Below are 23008 nucleotides of genomic sequence, written 5' to 3'. Positions count from 1 at the left end.
GCAGAGCCGCCCGGGACCGGCTGGAGGGGAGGCCCTTCATCTCGGGGCAGCACAAATCCTTTTGTGCCAAGGAGTTCCTAAGAAGGTCCTTGTTAGAAACGTGTGTAACTGCTGCATAGCGCTTCCGTTTCACCTGTTAGCCCTGCTGTGGCGTGCTGGGAAGCTGCAGTTTAGACTTCTATAGCTTTATCTTTATGTCTTAAAGGTCACATTAAAGGAATCGGCACTGAAAAGGTGCAGATCCATCCCTAACACCAGAGGGGGGAGAATGATAGGAAGTCGTATGTTCTGTAGTTAACTCAGTGTTAGATTTTTGGGTGGGTTAGGACACAGAAGCTCAATTTAAAAAAACAAACCCACAATTTGAGACTGCAGTGGCTGTTATACACTCACTTGGTACGCATTGGAGGGTTAAGGTCTGTTCCCATCAAACAGTCAAGAGCTGTAATGAGTTCACAGGATTCATTCCTCCCAGCAAGAAGCACAGCTACAGCTGTGGCTGTTTGTTACAGAACAGTTAGCTAACAAAGGCAATTAAGCGATGTGTGAGCAAGGATTTTTATGAAATCTATTAAAAAGGCAGCATTCGGCTCCTTCCCAGTGCTCCTGTTGACAAGTGGGTCATGCAATTGCCATATTTACATTTAATAAAAACATCAGATCATAACATGTTTAAATATAGGACACTTTGGGGAAAAAGAGGGGCAATCATTCAGGTAACTAATTCTTAACTGAAGCCGTGAAAAGAAGCCAGGAAACCCTAACAGACCAGCTTTCTCTCCAAAAGGCCCGCAGTGCTGCTGACCTCAGAGCTCCTGGGAGGGCTTGAACTAGAGATGCCAGTGAGGGGCCAGAGCAGCAGCTCTGCTGGAACAGCTCTGTTGGAGCTGAGAGACTCTCACCTTGTTGCCCTCCTGAAGCCTCAGGTCATGGCTGGAAACGATGACCATAAAGCAGTTAATTCTCCAGTTGTAAAAAATGCTGGGGGGGGGCAGTTTCCCCCCTGCTTTTCCTGAAAACTGAGGTTTTGCTCTCTCCTTCTCTCATTACTAAAGACCGTTTCCTAACTTGTGTATACAGAGCAGAATTCAGGGTCTCGCCCGTAGCCTGTGATCGATCACAAGCCTGATTACAGAGCGTATGCTCGGTTAGTGTTTTCCAAAAGAGCCTCTACAATCAGTGTGTTTGTTTCACTAGTTTTGTATGCAAGGAAGCAGCAACAAAAATCTGTGTCAGTCCCTTCCTGATAGAGGCTGCGGGAGGAAGGGAAGGTTGGCAGGCAGATGGGATATTTGTCAGATGGAGAGACAGTAATCGGGGCAGGGAAGCATGCCGCTGGAGGAGGTTACCTGACTGTAGCGTCACTGAAGTCTCTGTGGCTTGGAGAATTGAGCAATGGCCACTTTTAAGAAGACTGGGGGCTCCTTGTGCCCTAAGGCAGTGGCAGGCACAGTTTCTAACTGCTGACTGGGCTTAATCTGAATTAAACCTCTGGAGTGGGTGTCTGCATGACTGCGAGTTTTGGTGGATCCTGGTTTTGGTAGCAGGTCAAGGACAAGTTGTGGAGGCTGTACTGTCCGTTCATCTGTGGCAGAGCTGGTGAGGCTGGCACAGATGCCAGCGCAGTCCTAGCTCCACAGCTAGAGAGCTGCTCGCCTGTTGATCTGAGCCCTTTCGTGGACACTGGGTTTCCCTTACAGTGGATGGGGATTTTATTCTTGACCTTAAACTGGAGGATACTGGCAGGAGGAGGTTCTTCATGGCTGTCTCATGCTTTTCAGAAAATGCTCTGAAGGCGAACTGGACGGCTCCTGCCACAACTGAATCTGTCCAAAAAAGCTGCCTTTCACCCAAAGGCCTGTTTGTCAGCAGGAGGGAACCTCTACAACGGCCACATTCTGCAAGTGATGGGCTCGGAGAACAGCGCTTTAAAGAGCTACACACTAGAAGAGCCACCATTCACGCTGCCAACTGGACACACAATTTATCCGGCCGTGCTACAAGATGGCAAACGTGCTTCGGTCTTTGTGTACAAGCGAGAGAATGAAGATAAGGTTAATAAAGCTGCCAAGGTACTGTAGAGAGGGTGCCTGGGACACGCTTGTGTCAGAGCTTTCTCTCTTTTTTTTTTTCCCCGGAGGGATGGGAATCAGTTACTGAGGGTCAAACCGTTGGGGAGTAAGGGCAGGAGAAAAGGTCGAAGTTGACCCTGGCTGCAGACTGCTGCTGTGCGGGGGTGGGGAAGGGCGTAGGCAGCTGCGAAGCTCATCGTGCACCGCACAATGCGAGCAGCGATGGGAAGTGGTGTTCAGATAGCGATACCTGCAGTCAGTTACAGAGTACTGGTCTCGTCCTGCAGATCTAAGTCATGGAGTCTTTCTTAGGTGGACACTACTCAAAATACCACGTTTAGTTTGTGTAAGACTTTATCTAGATGTATTGTAAAGGGTTCTCCAATGAGTGAGTGTGCTAAGTGCGTGGTGAGGAGCAGGGATGGGCTATCTAAATGCAAGCAGAAAGTGTGGCTAAAAGTACGAGGCTAAGCTCTGCAGTCAAAAGAGATGCCTTGGATGAGATTTAACAGATGTCTTTGTTTCTGGAAGCACCTGAAAACCTTGCGCCACCCTTGCCTTCTGCGCTTCCTCTCTTGTACTGTGGAAACAAATGGGATCCACCTGGTTACAGAACGTGTGAAGCCTTTGGAGACGGTCCTGGAGACGCTCTCTTCTGCAGAAATCTGCGCAGGGATCTACGATGTGTTGCTGGCGCTCGTCTTCCTCCATGACAGGGTAGGTACCACCAGCAGGAGTCGTCAGGCTTTGGTGGGAGCCAGACGAAAGGTGACAGGGAGAGCATTGTACCTGGGCTTGCCTGGATGACTGTCTCATTCCTGGTTCTTCACAAAGAAGACAGACCCACACCACACAGTTCTCTTAGGCTGAAACTGCTAAAATCATTGGCTGCTTTGGAGGAGGAAGGGTAACTGAAAATGCTGGGGGTTTCTGAAGAAAGGGAGCGGTTCTCAATTCATGACTTGACATCTGCTCACAGTGCTTCTTACTTGAAGGAATGGGTTTGCTTGGCCTTGGCATTTATTTACAGCTGTTGCCATGTGTCAGAGATCGGTGTCCCTGCTCCCTGTTTTGGCACTCTGGGTTTGTCCAGGACTGCAGTTAAATCTCAGCTTAGACTGTAGCTTTTGGGCTTTGTGCTCATAGTTGGAGGTCTTCTCTGGGTTTACAGTTGCATTGCAAGGGCTGTAATAATTAGAGCTTTGTCTACTCTAAAACCCCAGCCCTTCTACCGAATACATGCTAGTCACCTGCAAAATCCTGAAGGACCTTTAGAATTGTGTGCTTTTTGGCTGCTTTTTCTCAGCTCCTCGCAGCACCTAATTAGCTCTGATTAAGATTTTACATCTTCATCTATCCCCAATTCTGTTATCTTTTTTTTTTTTTTTTTAATATTTTAGGGAAACCTAACACATAACAATGTCTGTTTATCATCCATGTTTGTAAGTGAGGATGGGCACTGGAAGCTGGGAGGAATGGAGACGGTCTGTAACTTCAGTGAAGCCACCCCAGAGGTAAGAGCCAAGCGAAGCGCACCCTCGGATGCATGGGAGAGGGCTCCTGGCCTGCTGAAGCTGGCCATCTATGGATGTCAAGGCCCAAGTCCTTCCAGTTACTTGAATTTGCTATTAAGCATGTTGGCTCACTTCCAGCTCTGACCCAAATCTTTGGTCTAAGGACACCATAACTATAAACTACGTCGTCTACACAGACAGACAGTAATTCCCCATTAACCAAAAGCTGCTGCTTTTCTAAGGGAGACTGCTGGCTGGAGGGTAGGTTAAGACTGAGGAGAGTGAGAAATCTTTGCTCCTTTGGCCTGATTTAAAAACAAACTTTAAAAAAAAAAAAACTTTAATGTGAAGCAGGAATATCCAGGTTGAAGTGAATCAGTAAGAAAAACAATTTAAATGACTCCTCAGCTTTTGCTGCTGGCATCTTCATTGATTTTTACTGGTCATAGCAGAAAAATTCCTGGTTTGATTTCTGCTGCATGCTGTGCAGCATCATTGCTGCAGCCTGGCACCATGTTGTAAATGTGTATTGCCTTTTCTCCCAGAGGATCTACACATGCCTCACAAACTGTATTGAGTGTCCCTGGCGTGTATCACCTTCCAGAAGGGATCAGGCAGACACACAGCTGGTGTACGTGGTGGTGCACAACAATGCAAAGAGCACAGCAGTAAAACCTGACTGCTAAAGCTCATTAAATCCTTTCCCCGTCCAGATGGATCAATGCAGGACGATAGGACTGAGGACTAAAGGGATGAGTTGGCTGTGATGCCCTGAAGTTGCTTTCTGTCAGCTTGGTGCTTCACACCTGGTCCGTTTGTGCTTCCCCTCCGGGCAGAGCAGAGCGCAGCCTGCCCTTGATACCAGCTGAGGGGGCAGACCTGCTGCCGCACGCTCAGCACTGGCCCGCGGCAGAGCCTGCTCCTGCTGCTTGGCACAGATAAGCGATCGAGGCAGCTCATGTCTCCCCTCTTCTTCCAGTTCCTCTGTCACGTCAAGTCGGTACGAGACCAGTCGTGCATCCCTTGCGAGGAGATGGTGAGTAACATCGCTTGCTGAAGGAACTTCTTGCTAGCAACAAATAAAAGTGCAATGTTCAGGAAACAGTTTTCATTCACATATTTCATTTCCTTGTGCCTGAATGGGAGAAAGCGGCTGTTGGATAGTACCTGAGGTCTACTCTCTTTCTTTTTTTCCCCTCTATCCTCCCACCCCTGGTTTGGGTACAGTGTTGGGCACAGAGAATTGAAATGAGGAGTAGTGGGACAGCAGGTTGTCTTAATATTTTTCAAACATTTTGTGTTGCAGCTTTAATGCTTCTAAATCACCAAAGCTTTGCAAAAATTACAGTAGTTGCTGAGAGTGCCCAGATCACTGTGGTCACACAGTTGTGTAACTCTTGACATACAACAGCCTGTTTTTTCCACTTCTTAGTCACCTCCTATCTATTAAGAATCTTGTGAGTTGCTTATCTTAAAGAGAGCACTCGCTTTCTCTCTAATTAACACTTGTTTTCGTAGACATGCTGAAAGTTGTTGACTTGCAATTGCTGCGTGCGTTCATGGGGGAATCATTTCATCATGATGTAGTTGCTCCTGTGGGTTACCAGTTCCCCTGTGGAGGTTTTTTTAGCATAATACTCTACTTGTCGAGTACCTAGTGGGGCTTTGGTGCTTTAAAAAGAATCTGAGAGTGTACATGGTGGGGGAGGAATAGAGATTTATGGCAACTATGAAGTATTTCATGAACTCCTGCTTTGCTGATCTTTTGGGGATTTTTTGGCTTTTTTCAGTCTGCAGATTTCAAAATTCTGCCCATCAGCTATGGGCACGCGAGGGATGCCTACGCGTTTGGAACAATGGTTGAAAATCTCCTGACAGTCCTAAATGATCAGGGTGAGGAATGGCACGTGTTTATTTTGCTATTGACCAGCCTCTGTAGCTCACTCCTTGCATGTGTCAGCTGAGCCATTTGCCTTTTGTTGCGGCTGACAGATGTGCTACAGGTTCAGTGGCCATCGCTGTTCTCCGGTGTTTGCTAGGTTAAAATACAGGCTTCAGCTTCTCCTGCATTTGAACGTGGTCACATGTGGCTGGGGGTCACCAGTCTGCGAAACAAAGCACTCCCAAATCTGTTCTGCAGCAGTCGGAGGTTCGCTTGGTCCTGTCTCACCAGCCACTTTGTCAAGGGTTATGGACACGGGCGTGTGGATGTTGCACCACAGCAGAGCAAGAGCTGCTGCCTTTTAGCGAAGAGGGAACAGGAAGCTTCCTGGGAGGACAGTAACATTCCTTGGTGCCCCAGTAGCCAAGCAGCTTAGGCAGAGAAATGGAAATGCTATTTTCCCTTCCTTTAGGGACAAATATCAGCAATTTTGCTATCAAATAGAGCTTCTAAAAATAAGCTTTTGGGAGGGTGGAGGGCTCCTGAACTTCTTCAGTGTTGAGAGAGAAATCTAACTGTAGGTGCTCTGGCTTTCAGTTTCAGCAGATATTCTCTCCAGCTTTCAGCAAACCTTGCACTGTACGCTGCTGAATCCAGATCCAAAGTGTCGTCCACCGCTGTCCAACTTATTGTCTCATGAGTTCTTCAGGTAAGGAAAGGAATATCCTGCCCCTCTTGGTATGTCTTCATACTGCTTATTTCTGTGTTGCAAATGTGTTAGTTTTGTGAAGCTGTGTTACTTACCAGACGGGAAGCGCAGTCTTGATCCCTACTTCTTACAGGGGTCTTTGACAAAGAGACTCCTTAAATTAAGAAACCATTATCAGCCTTCCAAATGAGCTGCTGAGCTAGCAGTGGTGACAGAAGTGTGTCCCTTAGTCACATGCAGTCAGCTGGATCTCCCCAAGCGCATGGGAGGTGGAGGGAGATGCTCTAGAAAATAAAATCTTTTGCAAAGCAGGCAGGCTCCGAGATAATCCAGAACACGCTGTGTCTGCCGTCACCCGAGTGCTGCTCTGGGTGCCGCTTCCTTCTGCTCATTGCCCTGGGAAGGTGGTCGGAGGTGGCTGATGCCACGTTGCCCAGGGAATTGCTGGCTTCAAAGTGCAGCATCGCGCAGGCGCAGCTATCAGGCAGCCGATCAGGCCTCCCAGCTGGCGTTCTTGATGCATCGACGTTTGTCTTGTATCTCTTTGTCTAGTTCTGTCTGCTAAATGAAGGATGGAGATTTGCAGTCTCTTAGTTGTGGGTGGTTTAAGCATCAGTAAGGATCATGCTTGACAACCTACATTTTTGTACTTAGGAATGATTTTCTGGAGGTTGTGAACTTTCTGAAGACCTTAACACTGAAGTCTGAGGAGGAAAAAACTGAATTTTTCAAGTAAGTGAAGGAACTGTAATCTGGAAGCTTCTTATTTCAGAAGTACTTCTGCCAGATGGGGCTGAGGGGGACCTGGGAAGGCTAATGGCCAGAGAGGTAGTTCCTCAGGTGCCAGATTTTGATTGCTTTGGCAGAACATTGTTTGCTCTGTAATATTTTGGGTACTCCAGCCAAAGTAACGACAGCATCAGAGAGAAAACTATTCGCTCCCTCCTTTCCCAGTTTTTTGTTGTGAATGGTTTGGTGTTTGGGAGAAGGAGTGCCTGCTGGGCTCTGCGTCATTCCAATACTCGCCAGCCTCCAGAGTGACGCTACACAGTGTCAGTATTTTTACTGGACAGCAGTATTTTTACCTGCTACAGACCAATTGCTGTCATTAGAGAATCGGTCAGAAACTGGACTGTAGCGATGTGCATCACTTCAGGTTTGCTTTTCTGAATCCCGTCTGCTTGCTGGCAGCTGGGTTGAACTCCTGCAGGGCCAAGAACAGCTTTCCCAGGAGTACAGGGATATGAAAAGGAAACAATTTTTCCTTTGTCCATGTTCTAACTGAGTTAATGCAGTTTGTGGAGAATAATGCTGATGTTATTAGCAAAAGTTAAATTATTCAAGTTCTTTTCCGCTCGCTTTAGCAGCACTGTCCCGCCTCCCGACGTACCACAGCTAAGCAGGAATCGTTTGAAAAGCCCGTTTGTGGGCTGTAGCGTTGCGGTAGAGAGGGAGTGTCACCCAACAGCTCCTCTGCTCAAGCTGTCATGGGGCCCTGCTGCTTTACACAAGGGTTACCTGCTTGCCCACTCTCAAAATACTCTAAAATATCGGAAGACTTCTGGTAATGTGCTTGAAAAAAAGAATTTTTCCCTCTCATTCTTAAAAGTAACTTTATTTTAGATGTGACTTTGCGAAAAAGTGAAATCTAGCACCAGGCACCTCTTGAGGCTGAAAAATTTTAACATTTAGGTAGATCTTGTAAACCGCTAATGAGAGAGTTTTCAGTGAGACATGTTGGGTGAATTAACCTTGTGGTGCCAGCCCTGTCTGGGTAAAGCTGTTGTCTGTAATGGATGTCTCAGCTTGCAGTAGTGCAGCATCTGCAGGAAAGCCTATTGTCATGATCCCCAAGAAGTTTTCTGTAAGGGAAGCTTCCACGTAGTCATGGTATTATCTGGGCCTGAAAAAGGGAGGAGCTGACTTTTTTTCTTTCTTTTTCCATATAAAGGAGCCTGGGTATTCTTACAGAGCTATTTTTCTGCCCGTTTTATACTTCTGGGGTCACCATCAGTTGTAACACTAGTTTGATTTCACTAAGACTACTTTAAGTAGAGCAAAGAAAGGAAGCGGATCTTAAGCAGGAACATTCAGAATGGTTCCCACCATCTCTGTAACAGCAGTGTTTGCTGAGGGAGGGAACGAATACTTTAAGATACAGCAGTGTTGCCCCTTTATCAGGCAGAGGGGCTTTCACAGCATGTGCTTTATTGCTCTAAGTCTCCTCCAAGCCTAGAGGAAAGCAGTAACTGTTACTGATATTTTAAAAACTAAAATCCTACAAGGAAGAGCAGTTACACAAAATCAAACTCTTGTGACTTAAATAAACAAGTAAACCCAACCCATGCTCTGTCAGCCACTACTAAAATGCACTAGATGGAAGTGGTTTCAAAATGGAGTTCCTGTTTTGTGGCAGACTTCCCTTCTGTAGCAAGTAGAACTGCCTTTTCTCAAGCAATAGAAAAATTCTTGTGATGCACCAGGTTGTGGGGTGAGAGGCCAACTCTTCTGCAGTTTAAGGCTGTAGCACTTCATGGGAGATACCAGCTCTGAGACAGTTCGACACTATAGTAGTGGACAGCTGCTCAGAGGCGAAGCCTTCATGAGCCAGCTGCAGGTGCAGCAGTGCTTCTTGGATGTGCTCGTGACAGGCTGTGATCTTTTACAGGATGTGTCTCTGGCTCCTACTTTGTGTTATCTTTGCCTGAAAGCCTCAGGCAGGAGCAGGGCCTTGTCCTTCTACGTTAGCGTGCACGCAGAGTGGGAGACTGCGATGGGACTTTGTCTCGAGGAGATGAGGCAGACACAAAAAGAGGGGAAAGCGATATTAAGGGAAGCAGTCGTAAATGCATGGAAGGCTGCCTTGATACTAATTGCCCTCTCCCGGAACACAGATTCCTGCTGGACAGGGTGGCCGGCTTGTCAGAGGAGCTGATAGCATCACGGCTAGTACCTCTTCTACTCAATCAGCTTGTGTTTGCAGAACCTGTAGCTGTCAAGAGTTTTCTTCCTCATCTGCTGGGTCCAAAGAAAGGTGACCTTTAAATACTTTCTCTCTTCAGAATTATTACTGAAAAACTTGGAATGAATTCAGAGCAGTTACTCCATTGAATCAAGGGAATAGTGGTGTTTGTTTAACCAGAACAAATACTGTAACGTACGGAACTGGGAAGGACAGTTATGTGTGCTTCCCCATTTGCAGTACTTTCCACTGCTCTGCTGATGCTGGGAAGAGAATCAGGGATTGCCTGGGCTCTTTCCCAGATTTGTGTGTCACCTGCCCACCCCAGCTTTCTCAGTGGCTCACTGCAATAGCCGTCTTGGCATCTCTCCCCTACCTGCCCTGCCCTTTTTTCTTCTGCCCATGCACGTGTTCTCCAGTAAGGGTGCTCGGTCTCGTCTCCTTTCCTCTGTAAGGCATGTTGAACATGTTGTGCCAGATCCCCAGCTACCTCTGTCCCTGCTGTTTCCCTCCCCTCTCTTACTGTTTTTCCTAAAAAGCTACTGGTGTTTCGGCCAAGCAGTCCCTGTCTTCTGACTGTTTCACCTTCTGTGTTCAGAGCTACTGCCATCGAGCAATGGACACCGACACTGCTGCCTCTCTTCCCTCCCATCTCTGACATCCCAAGCAAGCTGTGTTGGCAGCTGACAAAGAATCAGACCTGGCAGTGGGGTGTCACTAGAGATCTCAGCTGTGATGATTTCTCAGCAAGTAGCTTTTGGGTGAGCTGTCTCTCATTACTGAAGCAGCCTTTTCCCATCTTCACCTCCCTTCCCTAGAGCAAATTGGAGAAAGCCAGACCAGCTGCCTCCTGTCACCAGCCATGTTCCAGACACATGTCATTCCTGTGCTGCTGAAGCTGTTCGAGGTTCACGAGGAGCACGTTCGAATGGTGTTGCTGTCTCACATTCATGCCTACGCAGAACTGTTCTCTCGGGAGGAGTTGAAAAACATCATATTGCCACAGGTTAAGGACAGTAAAACAATACACATTATATCCTAGAATATGGGATTTCTACTGGTTGCATTGGTTCTTTGCTTACTTAGGATCTCATAGTGCTCAGACAGTTTGCAGCCTCCTTTGTAGGCAAGCCGTCACCCTTACACCCCATCCCGATCTGGAGTACTGGTTTTGTTAAACCCGGTGCCCTCTGTCACTCACACACACCACTTGTTCCGATACCCATCAGCCTTGACTGGCAGCGTCACGCCAAGAGCCTGTTCCTGTTTTGCACCACAGCTAATCAGTCTAAGCTCAGGGCGCCTTGGCGTTACGCTCCGGCATGCAGCAGGCATTAGGATCAGCCACCCTCTTTGGCTTGCAATGCCGTTTTTATGCTACAGAATCATGTCCAGTAGCTGTGGGAGATCGTAGAAGTGAAATGCGCTGCAAATCTAACATTTAAAGGGGGAAGAAGTGAAAAAGCAGAATTTTCTGCTCTTGGTAATGTTACCATGTTCTTGATGTAGGTATTGCTGGGCCTTCGAGATACCAGTGACTCTATTGTTGCGATAACGCTGCACAGCTTAGCCGTTCTCGTGTCCCTACTTGGACCTGAAGTAGTTGTAGGTGGAGAAAGAACGAAGATTTTCAAGAGCTCTGCGCCAAGCTTCATGAAAACTGCTGATGTCTCCCCAGAAGGTAAATGATACAGTCAGAGTGCGCCTGGGATTCTTGCCCATTCTGTCCAAGCAATGTAGCCAGAATTTCTTGTATGATTAATCTTTTGCTGTTGACAGGTTAATTGAAAAAAAACTAATTTGCAGTTAAACTTTAATTCTAAATTAGGTGCTGACTGTTTGCAGATACAGAATTGATATCATAAGAAGAGTTATATAAAAGCATTTTAAATGTAGGAATGACGGGGGGGTGGAACTTAAATATCGTCTTCATTTTAAGAATCGCTGTAAACAAAGGGGATTAAGTGTGTGTGCTTGTGTTTGGAAGAAAAACTACTGTGCTTCTAAAGGAATTACGTATTTATCCAGATAGTTGTTCAATATTCCCTCTGTCCTTCACAGTTTTAAAAATAGTGTATCTCATCTTCTTCCCCCAATTTCTATTTGTAGATTGGAAAAGGAATACGAACTTCCCTATTTTCTCAGCTCTCAGGAGGCTTTTCATCTAATCCAAATGAAGAAAGTAGTCCCTGAACCTGTTAGATAACTTGGAACCAAGTGTACTAAGGGAAAGCTTTTCTGGACATTGAAACTAAGAATGCTTTTAACTGGAGGGAAGAATTGGCATTGCTTCTACTTTAGATACATAGATACCAAATGAAATGCATGATAGAGATCAGTTTATAAATGTTCCTGATTTATATGTGTACTGACAGCTACCGCCCTTTATTAAAATCTGTGGATGGCTCACTGCATTATTTTGCTTTACATTATTTTAGGAGACTATAGTAAATAAACCCCTTTGGATTGCATGCTAAAACCCGGTTTATTTTTCAGAATATATTTTAAAATTAGACCTGACTGAACTATTGACAAACAACCAAAAAAGGCCTTTGTCCTCGACAGTGAGTGACAACCTGCAAAAAAACGGTTACTAGAGGCCGAACATGCGAGGGGTTTAATAAGCTGTTTGCTGAAGCCCCTAAACAGCTGTGCCTTTGATCAAGTACACTTTGGGGAGGGGGTGGGTTGTGTGTCCCATTGCAGTCCTTTCCAGGGCCACAGCTGTGCGTCACTGGTAAGCCCTAGCCTAGGCAGGCGCAGCCAGCCGGGAACACAGGTGAGCCACGTGGAAGTGGATGCAGTGCTGGCCCAAGCCATGCTGTTCTGGGGTGGTGGCAACAGGGCCTCACGCAGCTGAGGCCGGTGCTGGTGAATCACTGCTGCAACTCCCAAAAATTATCTGGAACTAGATCCAAGCTATTGATAATCACTGGCCCGGCAGAACAAACCTGCCTTGTGCAGCTTCAAAGTGTGGCCTTTACTGCCTGCCCCCTCGCCTCAGATGTGATACGAGGGAGGCTGTCACACAGGGTAGAGAGAGACTCTTGTTCCTGTAAGCTGCTTTGCTCATGTCCAAGCATAAGAGAGGGTTGTGTAGTCGCATGAACTTGCTTATGCTTTGAATTGTTGTGACTATTGGTGCTGTGCTTTTGTATGAGAGGCAGGTAACAGGGGAGTTGTGATGCCATGCAGTACAGAAGCTGGGGTTTTAGGTCCAGCCAGGTGGCAGACAGCATTTTTAAAGCATCTGTTCTGATCCTAACCACCTTGTTCATTGTATATTTCTTGAAAGAACATACCAGCAGAAACGGACCATTTACAGTTGTCTAAACTGTGTATTTGCAAGAGCTGCAAATGGCGGGAACAGACTAGTATTGTTGTATATACAGATCAAGAGGTGCAGCAGTTGGATTGCTGTGCCAATCTTCATTTGGTATTGCTTGTCAGTGTTGTAAATAAAAGTGTTCCAATGCTGCAGGCTGTTTCACTAAGATTTCAACACACCTTGTGGACTTGGTGTCCTTTCTTTTCTTTTATCTCTGTAGATTCCCCCAGTCATGTTGTAAGCAACCGGAGAAATCAAACCTCTCGGCCCTTGAAGAACAATTCTAGTATGTTCCCCATCTCTGGAAATTTACCTGTCGAGAAGCTTTCTGTGAGACAAGACAATCCACTGGCTTCAAAGACAGGTAAAACTTCCCCTAGCTCTTCCTTTTCAGAAATCAAGTGTTCTACAAATGAGATGTTAACTTTCCACATGTGCTGCTCTGAAAGATTCAGTGAACCGAGGAAGGTAACACTGAAGGAACGGGAGTGTGACCCTCAACTTCCTAGGGAAAGGTTATTTGGGAATCTGATATATACAGAGACTGCTGGCTGGCCAGCCTTTAATTTCCGTTTCCTTACAGCAGGCTCTCTGCTGTGCTTTTTCACCCCTCTCACAGCTTGGCGGATACACTCTATTTATAGGTCAGACCATGCTCTGACCTCAGAAGCTGACTCAGTTTACTTCCATGGCCTTTTTTCAGTCCCCTATTCCTTATCAGCAGTCAGCTTTTATCACCTCAGGGCTTTGAGAGAAATACCCCTCCTCTGCAAGCAAGAAGGTGTCTGTGCTTTCTAATACGAGAGGAGCTGAGCACTGAAACATCTTTCCAGTCAGCATTATTGGTTTATGTCCATGCCAGGCGTTACCTCTGATGTCAAGGAGTTTTAGGCACAACTCTGTCTCTACACTTGCTCTCTTGCAATGAGTAACACACACCTTTGTCTTCCACAGGTGAGCAAGATCCTCAGTGCCCCCTGAATGGAATTCCTGGAAGCATTAATGTGCTAGGGAGCAGCAGGAGCTCTTTGACTACCTCCGAAAAGCCAGCAGAGGAGTGGCCAGACTGGAGTGAGCCAGAGGAGACCGACACTGAGAAAACTGTGAACATTCAAATTCAGCCCCAAGAGCCGCGGGGCAGTGTGGGACCTTATTTTGCTGAACATGCTGTAGATGAGAAGCCTTGGGATGACTATGAGCCCAGCAGCCCTAGTCCTGAATTGTCCTCAGGAAACTGCCTCACTGTGACACAAGCTGATGCAGTTGAAAGGCCAAGGCCTCTGCCAGGTACCCATCAACTGAGCAAAGACTTCAAAAGCCTCAGCCTGAGTCTCCCCACAAAGTCCTGCCCTGGGAACAGCTGGAGCAATGACAAGTGGGGCCACCAGGAACAACTGGGAGAAACTGTGCTGCCAAAAACGACCTTTCAGGAAAGGTTGAAGTCTTCATCGGAGTCTGGCCTAGGAGAAGAATTCACGATCAAAGTGAAAAGGAAACCCATGCAAGACCCTGAGCTGGACTGGTTTGCTGACATGATCCCAGACATTAAACCTTCTTCAGCTATCTTGATTTTACCTGAAGCGAGGACAGAAGCAGTTATTCATGGTCACTCTGGTGCAGTATCCAGCAGTAAAGGTGCCTCCCAGAATGTGCTGTTTTCATCCAAATTTGCAGCAGCTGATGTTATTGAGGTAAGAGGTGATAGGCAGTGGCATTTAAATGAGTGCACGCTTGAGAGGATCCTAAAGCATGTACATAGCACAACACACTGTTGTAGCACCAGCTGGCTGCTTAATCAGATCGTGGATAACCTGAGGAGGTATCAGCCACGTACGACTGCACAGTTGAGTCTTTACCTGTGAATACAAGATGCTGAGCTCTGAATGATGCATCTTATCAGGCACCAGGTAACTGCAGTAGCATGACAGCTGTGCTAAGTAACAGTGAGGGAATGGACTTAACTTGTATGCTACTAAAGGCACCAACTAAGCAGTTTTAACTCCCACCTTTAATTTGTGTGGCTGTATTCTGGATGCAGGGACCCTACACTGGGTTAGGCAGAGTCTTGGTTTGTTGGACAGGTAAAACAAGTCTGGATCCTGTTGGCTGCACAGGTTTGGCCCCAGGCAATGCTCAGGACTTGGTGTTGCTCCTGGTTTTTCTAGGAAAACCTAATGGCATTGTAAATAAAGAAGCAGGAAACCAGAACCTCTGGATTAGCATAAAGCTTTTTGGGTGCCTTGTTTTCATGAAAGACTGAGACGCTGCTCCATTTCAGAGAACTGAGGGGGGTTATAAAACTGCCTTTTTAAGTAAGCAGGTAAATCCCTCTAGCCCTGTCACAGAGACTCCAGAGACAACTGCTGTTTCCTAGGAGGGGAGGCAGCCAACATTGCCACCTGAACAGATAATAGGTGTTGATTTCAAATTGTTTTGCTAATTCAGCCTCAAGAGGGGTACCATGGGGAAAGGAGCCTTGGATGTAAACCAAAGTTGTTTACACCATTTGAAAATGTTGATTTTTAGAAGCACGGTATCAACCCATTTTGGGGGGAGTTACTAACTGTAGTGCAGTCAGTGCGCGGGTGAGATCAAACCCACAGTGTTAGAATGCAGCAGAACAACAGCTGTTTCTTAAGGGAAAGAAATAATCTATTTTATAGCATCTTGTTCTTAATGAGAAGTGGTTTTGGTACAAACAAACAGTTTTGCTTTAATTTTAGGAAAAAAGCCATAAGAATCTCCCTATTATTTTGTTCTTTAAGACAGACAGCTGCTAATACTGGCACTTCATTTTTGGCCTTATGAGGGACTTTTGGCATTCTGGATCAGTGTCTTTCTTGCTCTGCCATGGCAAGCCACACAGGCTACTGTGGCTGTGCCAAGTACAGTAACATGCCTTTAATGGTGATAATTTTATGCAATTCTAGGCTGAAGCTGCAGGCTGGGGTGAAGAAGAAGAGTTGAACTGGGAAGATGATACTAACTGGTGATGGGACTGAGAGAGACAAAGGCAATTTATGGTGCGTTGGATCCTGTAACAGAAGTCACTGCTTCCCCAATACAGCGGATGAGTACCTCGGCGCTGCTTCTGCCAGACTTACTGCAGCAGCCAGAAAGATCTCTTGTAATGGATGCTCCTTTCTAGTCTGTGCCAAAAACTGCAGGGGTGAGGCCTGCACTCAAGCAATACGCCCACTGCTACCAGGAGAGGAACAGCACGATGAGTGTGTTGGTGCTGACATGCAACTGGAGGCCAAGAGCGGTGTAAGCAATTGTTCCAGAACTCATCCCTGCTCTGAAAAACTGATGACAATAAATGAAAGTCACTGAGTTCCTTGGTTAATGTGCCTTTTTTTTTTCTTTTTTAGAAAAGTAAAGCCCTTAGTTAAAAGGAGCCATTTCTAAGACTCTACAGTTTACTCAACTTATTTATTTCTGTTTATATAGTTCTGTCAGTGGATGGCACAAGAGGTGCTAGGAACGGTGCAGTGAAGGACCACTGAACACAAACTGCTTAAGCACGGCATTCTTTCTGCTCTTAACCGTGACCAATAAAGATTATTTTTAAAAGATGACCCTAGCGTGGAGTGGAACCAGCAGCAGAGGTATGTCCAGAGAACAGCATAGAGCCTTAAATTGTTATTCTTGAGTGTATTTTAAAATTAAGATAAAAACATCTACTGCCTGGTCACCTGTACATGACAGGAACAAAGGTAACTGTTACTTTTACAATGGATTCAAACATCTTATTATTCAAAATACAGTGTCACAAAATGTTTATCATCATACAGTAGCTTAGAAGAGCAAGCTATACATCAGCACTATACAAAGTGACAGCTCAGATGCACAATCATGTCCATTAAAATATGTCACTCCTTCCAGGCAGTTATTATGACAGACAGCCCAACATCACCTCATGCCTCAGTTCATTTTGGCACATTAACAAACCCCAGCAGTACAGCAGAGCATTGCCCTGTGCCACAGTTTTTTCTTCTCCAGCAATCACAGCTCCCTGTTCTGCGAGAAGAGATGCCTTTGTACCAAGCTGTTTTATTGTCTCTAGAACCTGTTGAGCACCTTACCGTACACTGTCTCTGAGGATGGCTATAGCGGTATGTAGAGCCTCCAGTTTCACTGCAAGCCAAGCAGGGGGTGACCCTTTCTGGAGCAGCAGCTTCACAGCCTCCACTGCCCCCTCCATGGTGCCTACTGCTGACTTATACTGCTCCTCAGAGGGTGGGTGGCATGCTCTTTTTGCCAGAGGCTGCAGATTTAAGTAAACATGAGACATCATTTATAATGCTCTACATAAGTGATCAGTCTTCATCCAAATGCAAGAAAACCCTTAAGAAGGAGAAGAGCTGCAAGGGACTCCCTTGCCAGCTGGTAGGCAGTACAGAGCATTCGGGTATAATATTGAGGGCCAGGAGTGCACACAACCTTTTTTGTTAAGACAAGGAGGGCAGCAAGACCATCTTGAACTACTTTAGATACTTCCCAAAACTGATAAAAATCGACAATAGAGCCCAGATAGTTTTAAGAAGTGCATGTACCTCTCCTGTTGACTCCAGTTCTCCATCCATTTTCATCAACTGTGCACTGCAGGTAATCCTTTCTTGCTTCATGCGTTCTGTTCGTGCTTCTGTTGTCTCTTCTACTTGCCTCGTCTAGGGAGAAAGCCACAGGAGAGGTAACTAAACCAAGGCAACGTTACCAATCTTCACAGGCTCAATTTATATGCCAGAACAAAGAAGAGGGAGGGAGAGATCTTAACATGCAGTTCAAAGTGAATCTAATTTCTCACACACTCTTCTGAGCAGGAGATTGAAGTTACCTACAACTTCGGTGTAGCATTGCTGGCACCTATCAGTTCTTTTGCTAACTAATCTACATGTCAAAAACTCAAGCTCATCCAGGTTACAAGCATGATAACCACCCCCTCTTTCCCCTTGTCTATGTTCTGCATGAGTAGCCATCTGCTCTTAAAAGTGTATTTTCCAATGTGCAAAAAGTACTAAGATGTTTCATACATGTTCATTTAGCTTTCAGAAACTGATCCAAGAGAAATGGGGAAGGAAGTCACACAAACCAAATGATAAAATCTCTGTCTGTCTTTTTAATAGGTAACTTCTCTGCTTGCAACAATAACTAACTGTGCAATTTTCTTTTTTTTTTTGCTCAAGGTGGGAAAAGCAAAGCATTTAAATCAAAGTTCAAAAGTACTGGCAGAGCAGCATGCACAGGAATGGTGGTTATTCATTCTGCTGATTAAAGCAAGTAGAAAAGTTCAACCAGATCCTAGTTAACAGAACCATTTAAAATAAACTTACTTATTTAATTGCCATGCAGGTGTAGACATAGACCATGTGCTGCTTATAATGGATGTGTACAACATCCAACTAAGGAAGGAGTAAAATGGTTCAACAACATACACACCTTAGCCAGAAAACGCACAACTTTGTTCTTAGTTTCTTCAGAATTAAGGCACTGAGGAACCAGATCTTCATGGCTTGTTTCCTGTCAAAAATGTTGAGTAATAGTTGTTTCGTACATTCATATTAGCAAAGGAATAGACAAAGTAAAAAATGTTTCTATGACAGTCCCTTCCCTCTTGCAACCAATGCTAATCTTCCTTTACTTGCAGCTCCTGAAGTCACTGACAGCTGCATTAGCATCTGTAATACTAAGATCCAGACCGGTCAGTGAAGAGCAGCAAACATTTAAGACAGGAGAACTTCTGTATGATAAAAGAGCCAAATACATGCATCCAAAGTTCTGCTGTGCTTACCTCTGCAAAATGTGTGAATGCCTCCAGCGCGTGCTGATGAATCAGCCAGGTCTGGTCAGCTAGCAGGGAAGCAAACAAACACGACAACTGGGGTACAACTTGCCTCTGAAAAAGATACAAATACCTTTCAATGCCAAAGAGTTGTGCATATCTTGCCATCTTCATTTATTCTTAAAGAATCGCTCTAAGGTCAAGGGACAAGTTTGTGAAATGTGAGAGTGCTACTGCCCTGTCCTGTTCTCTCTTTCTTGGAGGTTCAAATGTCAGTCCTTTCTAACTGGTGAGAAGCAACAAGCAAGTGAATAAACCAAGCACTTTACATGCAAAATAAATGAAAAATAAAATAATAAATTTTAAAAACCCATGAAAAATAAAACTGCCATAGACCATTAATAAGTCTCCAAGATGATTAGGTCCTGGAAGTCCTGCCTGTATTTAATGAACTTGATCCTTTAATTCTATATTTAAATAAATAGCATATCTTTTCATCAAAAGACTGAGCATTATTTCAACTAAGGCCACAATTATATTTACCTGTGCTTCTTGTGGTATAAACACCTTTCCCATAGAAGAGAGAAAATCCACCATCGCTAGACGAACATGATCTGGGGGATCCAGCTGGAAAAGGGAAGACTGCAGTGCGAATACCTGCACAAAACAACCACCAGCGAAGCTCCATCAAAGAGACTGCAGGTGAAAACTCTTCTGTCTCATCTTTAAATCTAAGGACATTGATTTTAGAAAACTGGACTGAAAGCAAAAGGAGGTATGCTACACCTTGAATAAAACCGGCTAGGATAAAGCTGCAGTGTGCATTTTAGAAAGAAAGGAGCATGCTCTATAGCATATCCATATTATCTCAATTATCTTACAGAGTAATGGGATTCTCAAAAGCAGTGTTAACCAAAGTACCATATAGTCAGTTTAAAGACCAGGAAAGTAATCAAGAAAGAAAGAAATAAAATTAGGAACATCCATGTGTTAAGAGAAGGCCAGCAGACCATCATCTGAGATTTCAGTAAATCACAAGGAACTTCGTTTTCATGAAGAAAATTATTCATAAGAAGGTTTTGTGGTTGGTTTTTTGTTGTTGTTTGTTTTTTTTTTTTTACCTGAGTAATCAGTTGAGCATCTAATGCTTGGATGAAAAATTCCAAAAGGTGAAGTAATAAACACAGTGTCTGCTGGAGACATGGCTCATCTGAGACCTTCAACAGATCACAAGATAACAGTAACACTGCATTTTAGCTTATGGAATATCTACTTAAGAAAGAATTTAAAGTTACAGTAGTGTTCCAAAATTCTTAGCCTAACTTCACACATAAAACAACATACTGTAAGCAGCAGAAGAAAAAATTAAAATAGTCATATCAGTATTTCTCGTAGTAATATTTTACAAGACCCTTTTCTTGGACTTTTTTTAAGAATATTTCTTATCCCTCATCTCCTTCCTCCACTCACTAATAGAAGCAGCTAGCAGTTATCTGAACTATTTCTTTTCACTTGTCTGTTGCCAAATGTCTTCACAGAATGGCTGAGCTTGGGAGAGACCTCTGAAGAGTCACACCAGTGACACCACTTTCAAACTTTCTTTTTTAATCCAGGGTATGAACCATGACAATCCTTTTTTTTCTTTACTGCAGCTGCAGACATGAACAGGGAATCGCCTTACACCCTTGTTCTCAAATATAGGAGGGGAGTTACTAGCTCAATGGGTTTTCATGTGCTAAGCTATGTACTAATTAAATCACCATGAGTTTTGTTCACATTCTAACAAACATTTAAAATAGGCCAAATTTGTAGCGGGTATGAATCAGAATGAGGTATTTCAGACTGCTGGTTAAGCAAGTCTGAATCTGACACTGAGTAACAGACGGAGTAATGAGTTGCCATATATGTAACATGCAGGAAAACTCAAACTCCGCTTCCCAGGGGACAGCAGATGGGCAGCACAGTTACACTGTGCTTTACAGAAATGGTCCAAAGTAAAAACAACTTAGTAACAAACACATGATGAAATGGCACCATCATGCTTTCACCACTGGAACAAATTCTCTTACCTGCTTAGCCTGGAGGAAAGTCCAGAACTGACCAAGCACTCCCAAGACAGATGCCTGAAGTTCTGCCTCCAGAGTGTCACCAGCAAAATTGCAGGCAGCCAGCAGGACAGAAAGGGCAGTATTCTAGTAGGAAAAAATGTATAAATAAGACCAAAAAAAATTAAATGTAAAACGAATCAAAACCCCAGGCTCATATTAAAGCATCTAAAATGATACAAGATGGCAAGAAGCCCAATGTGCTGTACAGTACAGCTAATCCACCAGGCCGCCAGCCAATAAAGCTTCCAAAGCAAGGAAACCATCCGTTACTTCTGCGAGTGTCACAGGGTGCTGTAGTCATTATCTGCACTGGCAGGCGGAAGCTGGCAGCAGATACTTCATATGAAACTCTGGTTTCTCACACTCCTTCACCAAGGAGACCGGTGAGCATCTTTCAGAGTTGATGCCACATAAAAACAGCCCTGACTTTAAAATTTAAAAGTGATTGTATGACATAGTATAAATCAGAAATTCTAAAGAAAAATACATCTGCTCACCCAGAGGACAAACAATTACTAGAATAACTAGTGAACCACATGACCTCCACTGGTCACCCTCAGAGTGTGTCCTAAAGTCCTGTCTACCGGAAGAAAATATTAAAATGAGAGTTCTTGCTCATGCGTATGCCCATTAGGCATGGAAAAAAGCTGTGCAACACACAGAAAAATAGAACTGAGGTGACAGCAACAGAATCCTTACAGTCTGGAAATCCAGAGTTCACACATTTTTACAAAGAGAACTAAGCCTCCTTTACCACGGGTCGGAGATCTCCCAAAGCACGCCTGCTATTCAGCCACCGCCTGCACTGTGCGAGCCCTGCCACACAGAGCTGACATGCGACTCGTTTCCTAAGATCAGGATTCAGCGCCTTGAGGGATATGTGCTGCCACACAGCCAAGTTCTCCACCTCTTCTGGAAGAAACTTATGAGCAAATTCTACCTGCAAACAAAAGTTAATAGGAACTAAACAGATCAGAATACAATTTGATAATCTGTCAGAGAGCTGAGAAAACAAAATACACTACTAGTTTGCTTTAGAAACGTTACACAAAAAAATTCTTTAAAACCTTTCATTTAGATAAAATCCAAGTTTTTATATAAAAACTGTCTAGAACTGCCACCTCCCTTGTCACATATAGGACATCGGAACAATTAAGCAACTTACTCTTTCAGCTGGTTGAAGCAGTGGCCCTAGCGAGTAGAAGAAAGAGCTTTAGCCTCTCCAAGGTATATAGAGAGGCACTGACAGGAAAGGACACTACTCTTTTTATCTGGTGACATGAGAACACTCATGAACAGCAGTCGCAGATGCAATGACAGGACATACAGTTTCAGCAAATGTGGGAGATGTGCTGTTTTCATACTTAGTCAAAAAAAGGACTTCATTACCACTCCTAGAAAGGTGTATGTGCCTTTCTTGTTTTAAAGCGCACATCTGCACAAATTAGGATCCACTATGACAACAAAGTAATATCAAGTACAGCCAACAAGCACTCAACATCCTGCCATTTCTGAAGACCAGAAAGAATATTTTAACACAGGCTATTTATTTAAATCTCTTCTATTAAAGACAGAAGATGCTGGCGCTATACTTGCCTGATGATCTGGAGCCATCAGGAACAGCATACGCCTCAGCAGAACACCCAAGGCAGAGACCTGGTAACAGTCGCTGGGCCAAGATTTTATCTGAATTAGGATAAAAGGGTAATGCATCTAACTAAATTAAGAAAAAGAATCATCCCTCAGCACATGAATTCTATACAGACTGTTCTCAAAGTTGCTATGTGGGATCACAGCAGTAACACTAACTAAAACAATGCAGGACATGTTAGAAATGCTAGGCATATCGCTTTGTATTTTCACAGTACTGCTATTGCTAATTATTAACCCAATTTGAGGAATTAAAACAATCTAAATTTTGGATTTGGAAAAAGATGAAACTCCTGTCTTTGGTCATTTAGAAAGTTTGCCATTAGAACTAGGATTAAAACTGGTGCCGAATTGCAAACGTCACTGTGGTTCTTACCAAGTGGGCGATCACAACAACGTGGTGAGCGCACAGTTCAGCTGTTCCATACCTGGAATGAGAGAGAGAGGGAATGAGAGAGAGAAAGAGGGGGAGAGAGAGAGAGAAGGGGGGGGGAGAGGGGAGAGAGAAGGGGGGGGGGAGAGAGGGAGAGAGAAAGAGGGGGGAGAGAGGGGGGGGGGAGAGAGGGGGGGGAGAGAGGGGGGGGAGAGAGGGGGGGGAGAGAGGGGGGGGGGAGAGAGGGGGGGGGAGAGAGGGGGGGGAGAGAGGGGGGGGGGGGAGAGAGGGGGGGAGAGAGGGGGGGGAGAGAGGGGGGGGAGAGAGGGGGGGGGGGGGAGAGGGGGGGGGAGAGGGGGGGGGAGAGAGGGGGGGAGAGAGGGGGGGGAGAGAGGGGGGGGGAGAGGGGGGGGAGAGAGGGGGGGGGGAGAGGGGGGGGGGAGAGGGGGGGGAGGGGAGGGGGGGGAGAGAGGGGGGGGGGAGAGAGGGGGGGGAGAGAGGGGGGGGAGAGAGGGGGGGGGAGAGAGGGGGGGGAGAGGGGGGGGGAGAGGGGGGGGGGAGAAGGGGGGGGGGGAGAAAGGGGGGGGGGAGAAAGGGGGGGGAGAAGGGGGGGGGGAGAAAGGGGAAT

General features: G+C 45.3%; 2 protein-coding genes across 2 annotated transcripts in view; one reads left to right on the top strand and one right to left on the bottom strand.

The window, feature by feature from the left end:
• Window positions 1–1907: 1907 nt before the first annotated feature.
• On the top strand, window positions 1908–15460 carry SCYL3 (SCY1 like pseudokinase 3; the record flags this gene model as incomplete). The annotated part of the gene is made up of 13 exons (XM_082002971.1): window positions 1908–2072; window positions 2604–2789; window positions 3473–3586; window positions 4566–4622; window positions 5377–5479; window positions 6066–6177; window positions 6832–6909; window positions 9072–9211; window positions 9958–10145; window positions 10649–10820; window positions 12688–12831; window positions 13422–14158; window positions 15398–15460. The coding sequence occupies 13 exons, from the start codon at window positions 1908–1910 to the stop codon at window positions 15458–15460; spliced, it is 2259 nt and encodes a 752-aa protein (XP_081859097.1).
• Window positions 15461–16548: 1088 nt separating this feature from the next.
• Window positions 16549–23008, bottom strand: part of FIRRM (FIGNL1 interacting regulator of recombination and mitosis) — a gene marked incomplete at both ends in the record, with an annotated part of 17968 nt that continues 11508 nt past the window's right edge. Inside the window, 10 exon segments of the mRNA XM_082002804.1 lie at window positions 16549–16734; window positions 17024–17137; window positions 17907–17987; window positions 18259–18363; window positions 18793–18906; window positions 19371–19466; window positions 20319–20441; window positions 21112–21293; window positions 21950–22043; window positions 22384–22435. Coding sequence (XP_081858930.1) covers window positions 16549–16734; window positions 17024–17137; window positions 17907–17987; window positions 18259–18363; window positions 18793–18906; window positions 19371–19466; window positions 20319–20441; window positions 21112–21293; window positions 21950–22043; window positions 22384–22435 — 1147 coding nt within the window.

Source organism: Phaethon aethereus (assembly GCF_964289735.1).
Source record: "Phaethon aethereus genome assembly, chromosome: 8".
NCBI lineage: Eukaryota > Metazoa > Chordata > Aves > Phaethontiformes > Phaethontidae > Phaethon > Phaethon aethereus.
Note: the sequence above shows the minus strand (reverse complement) of the source record. Positions and strands in the feature narration are given on the sequence as shown.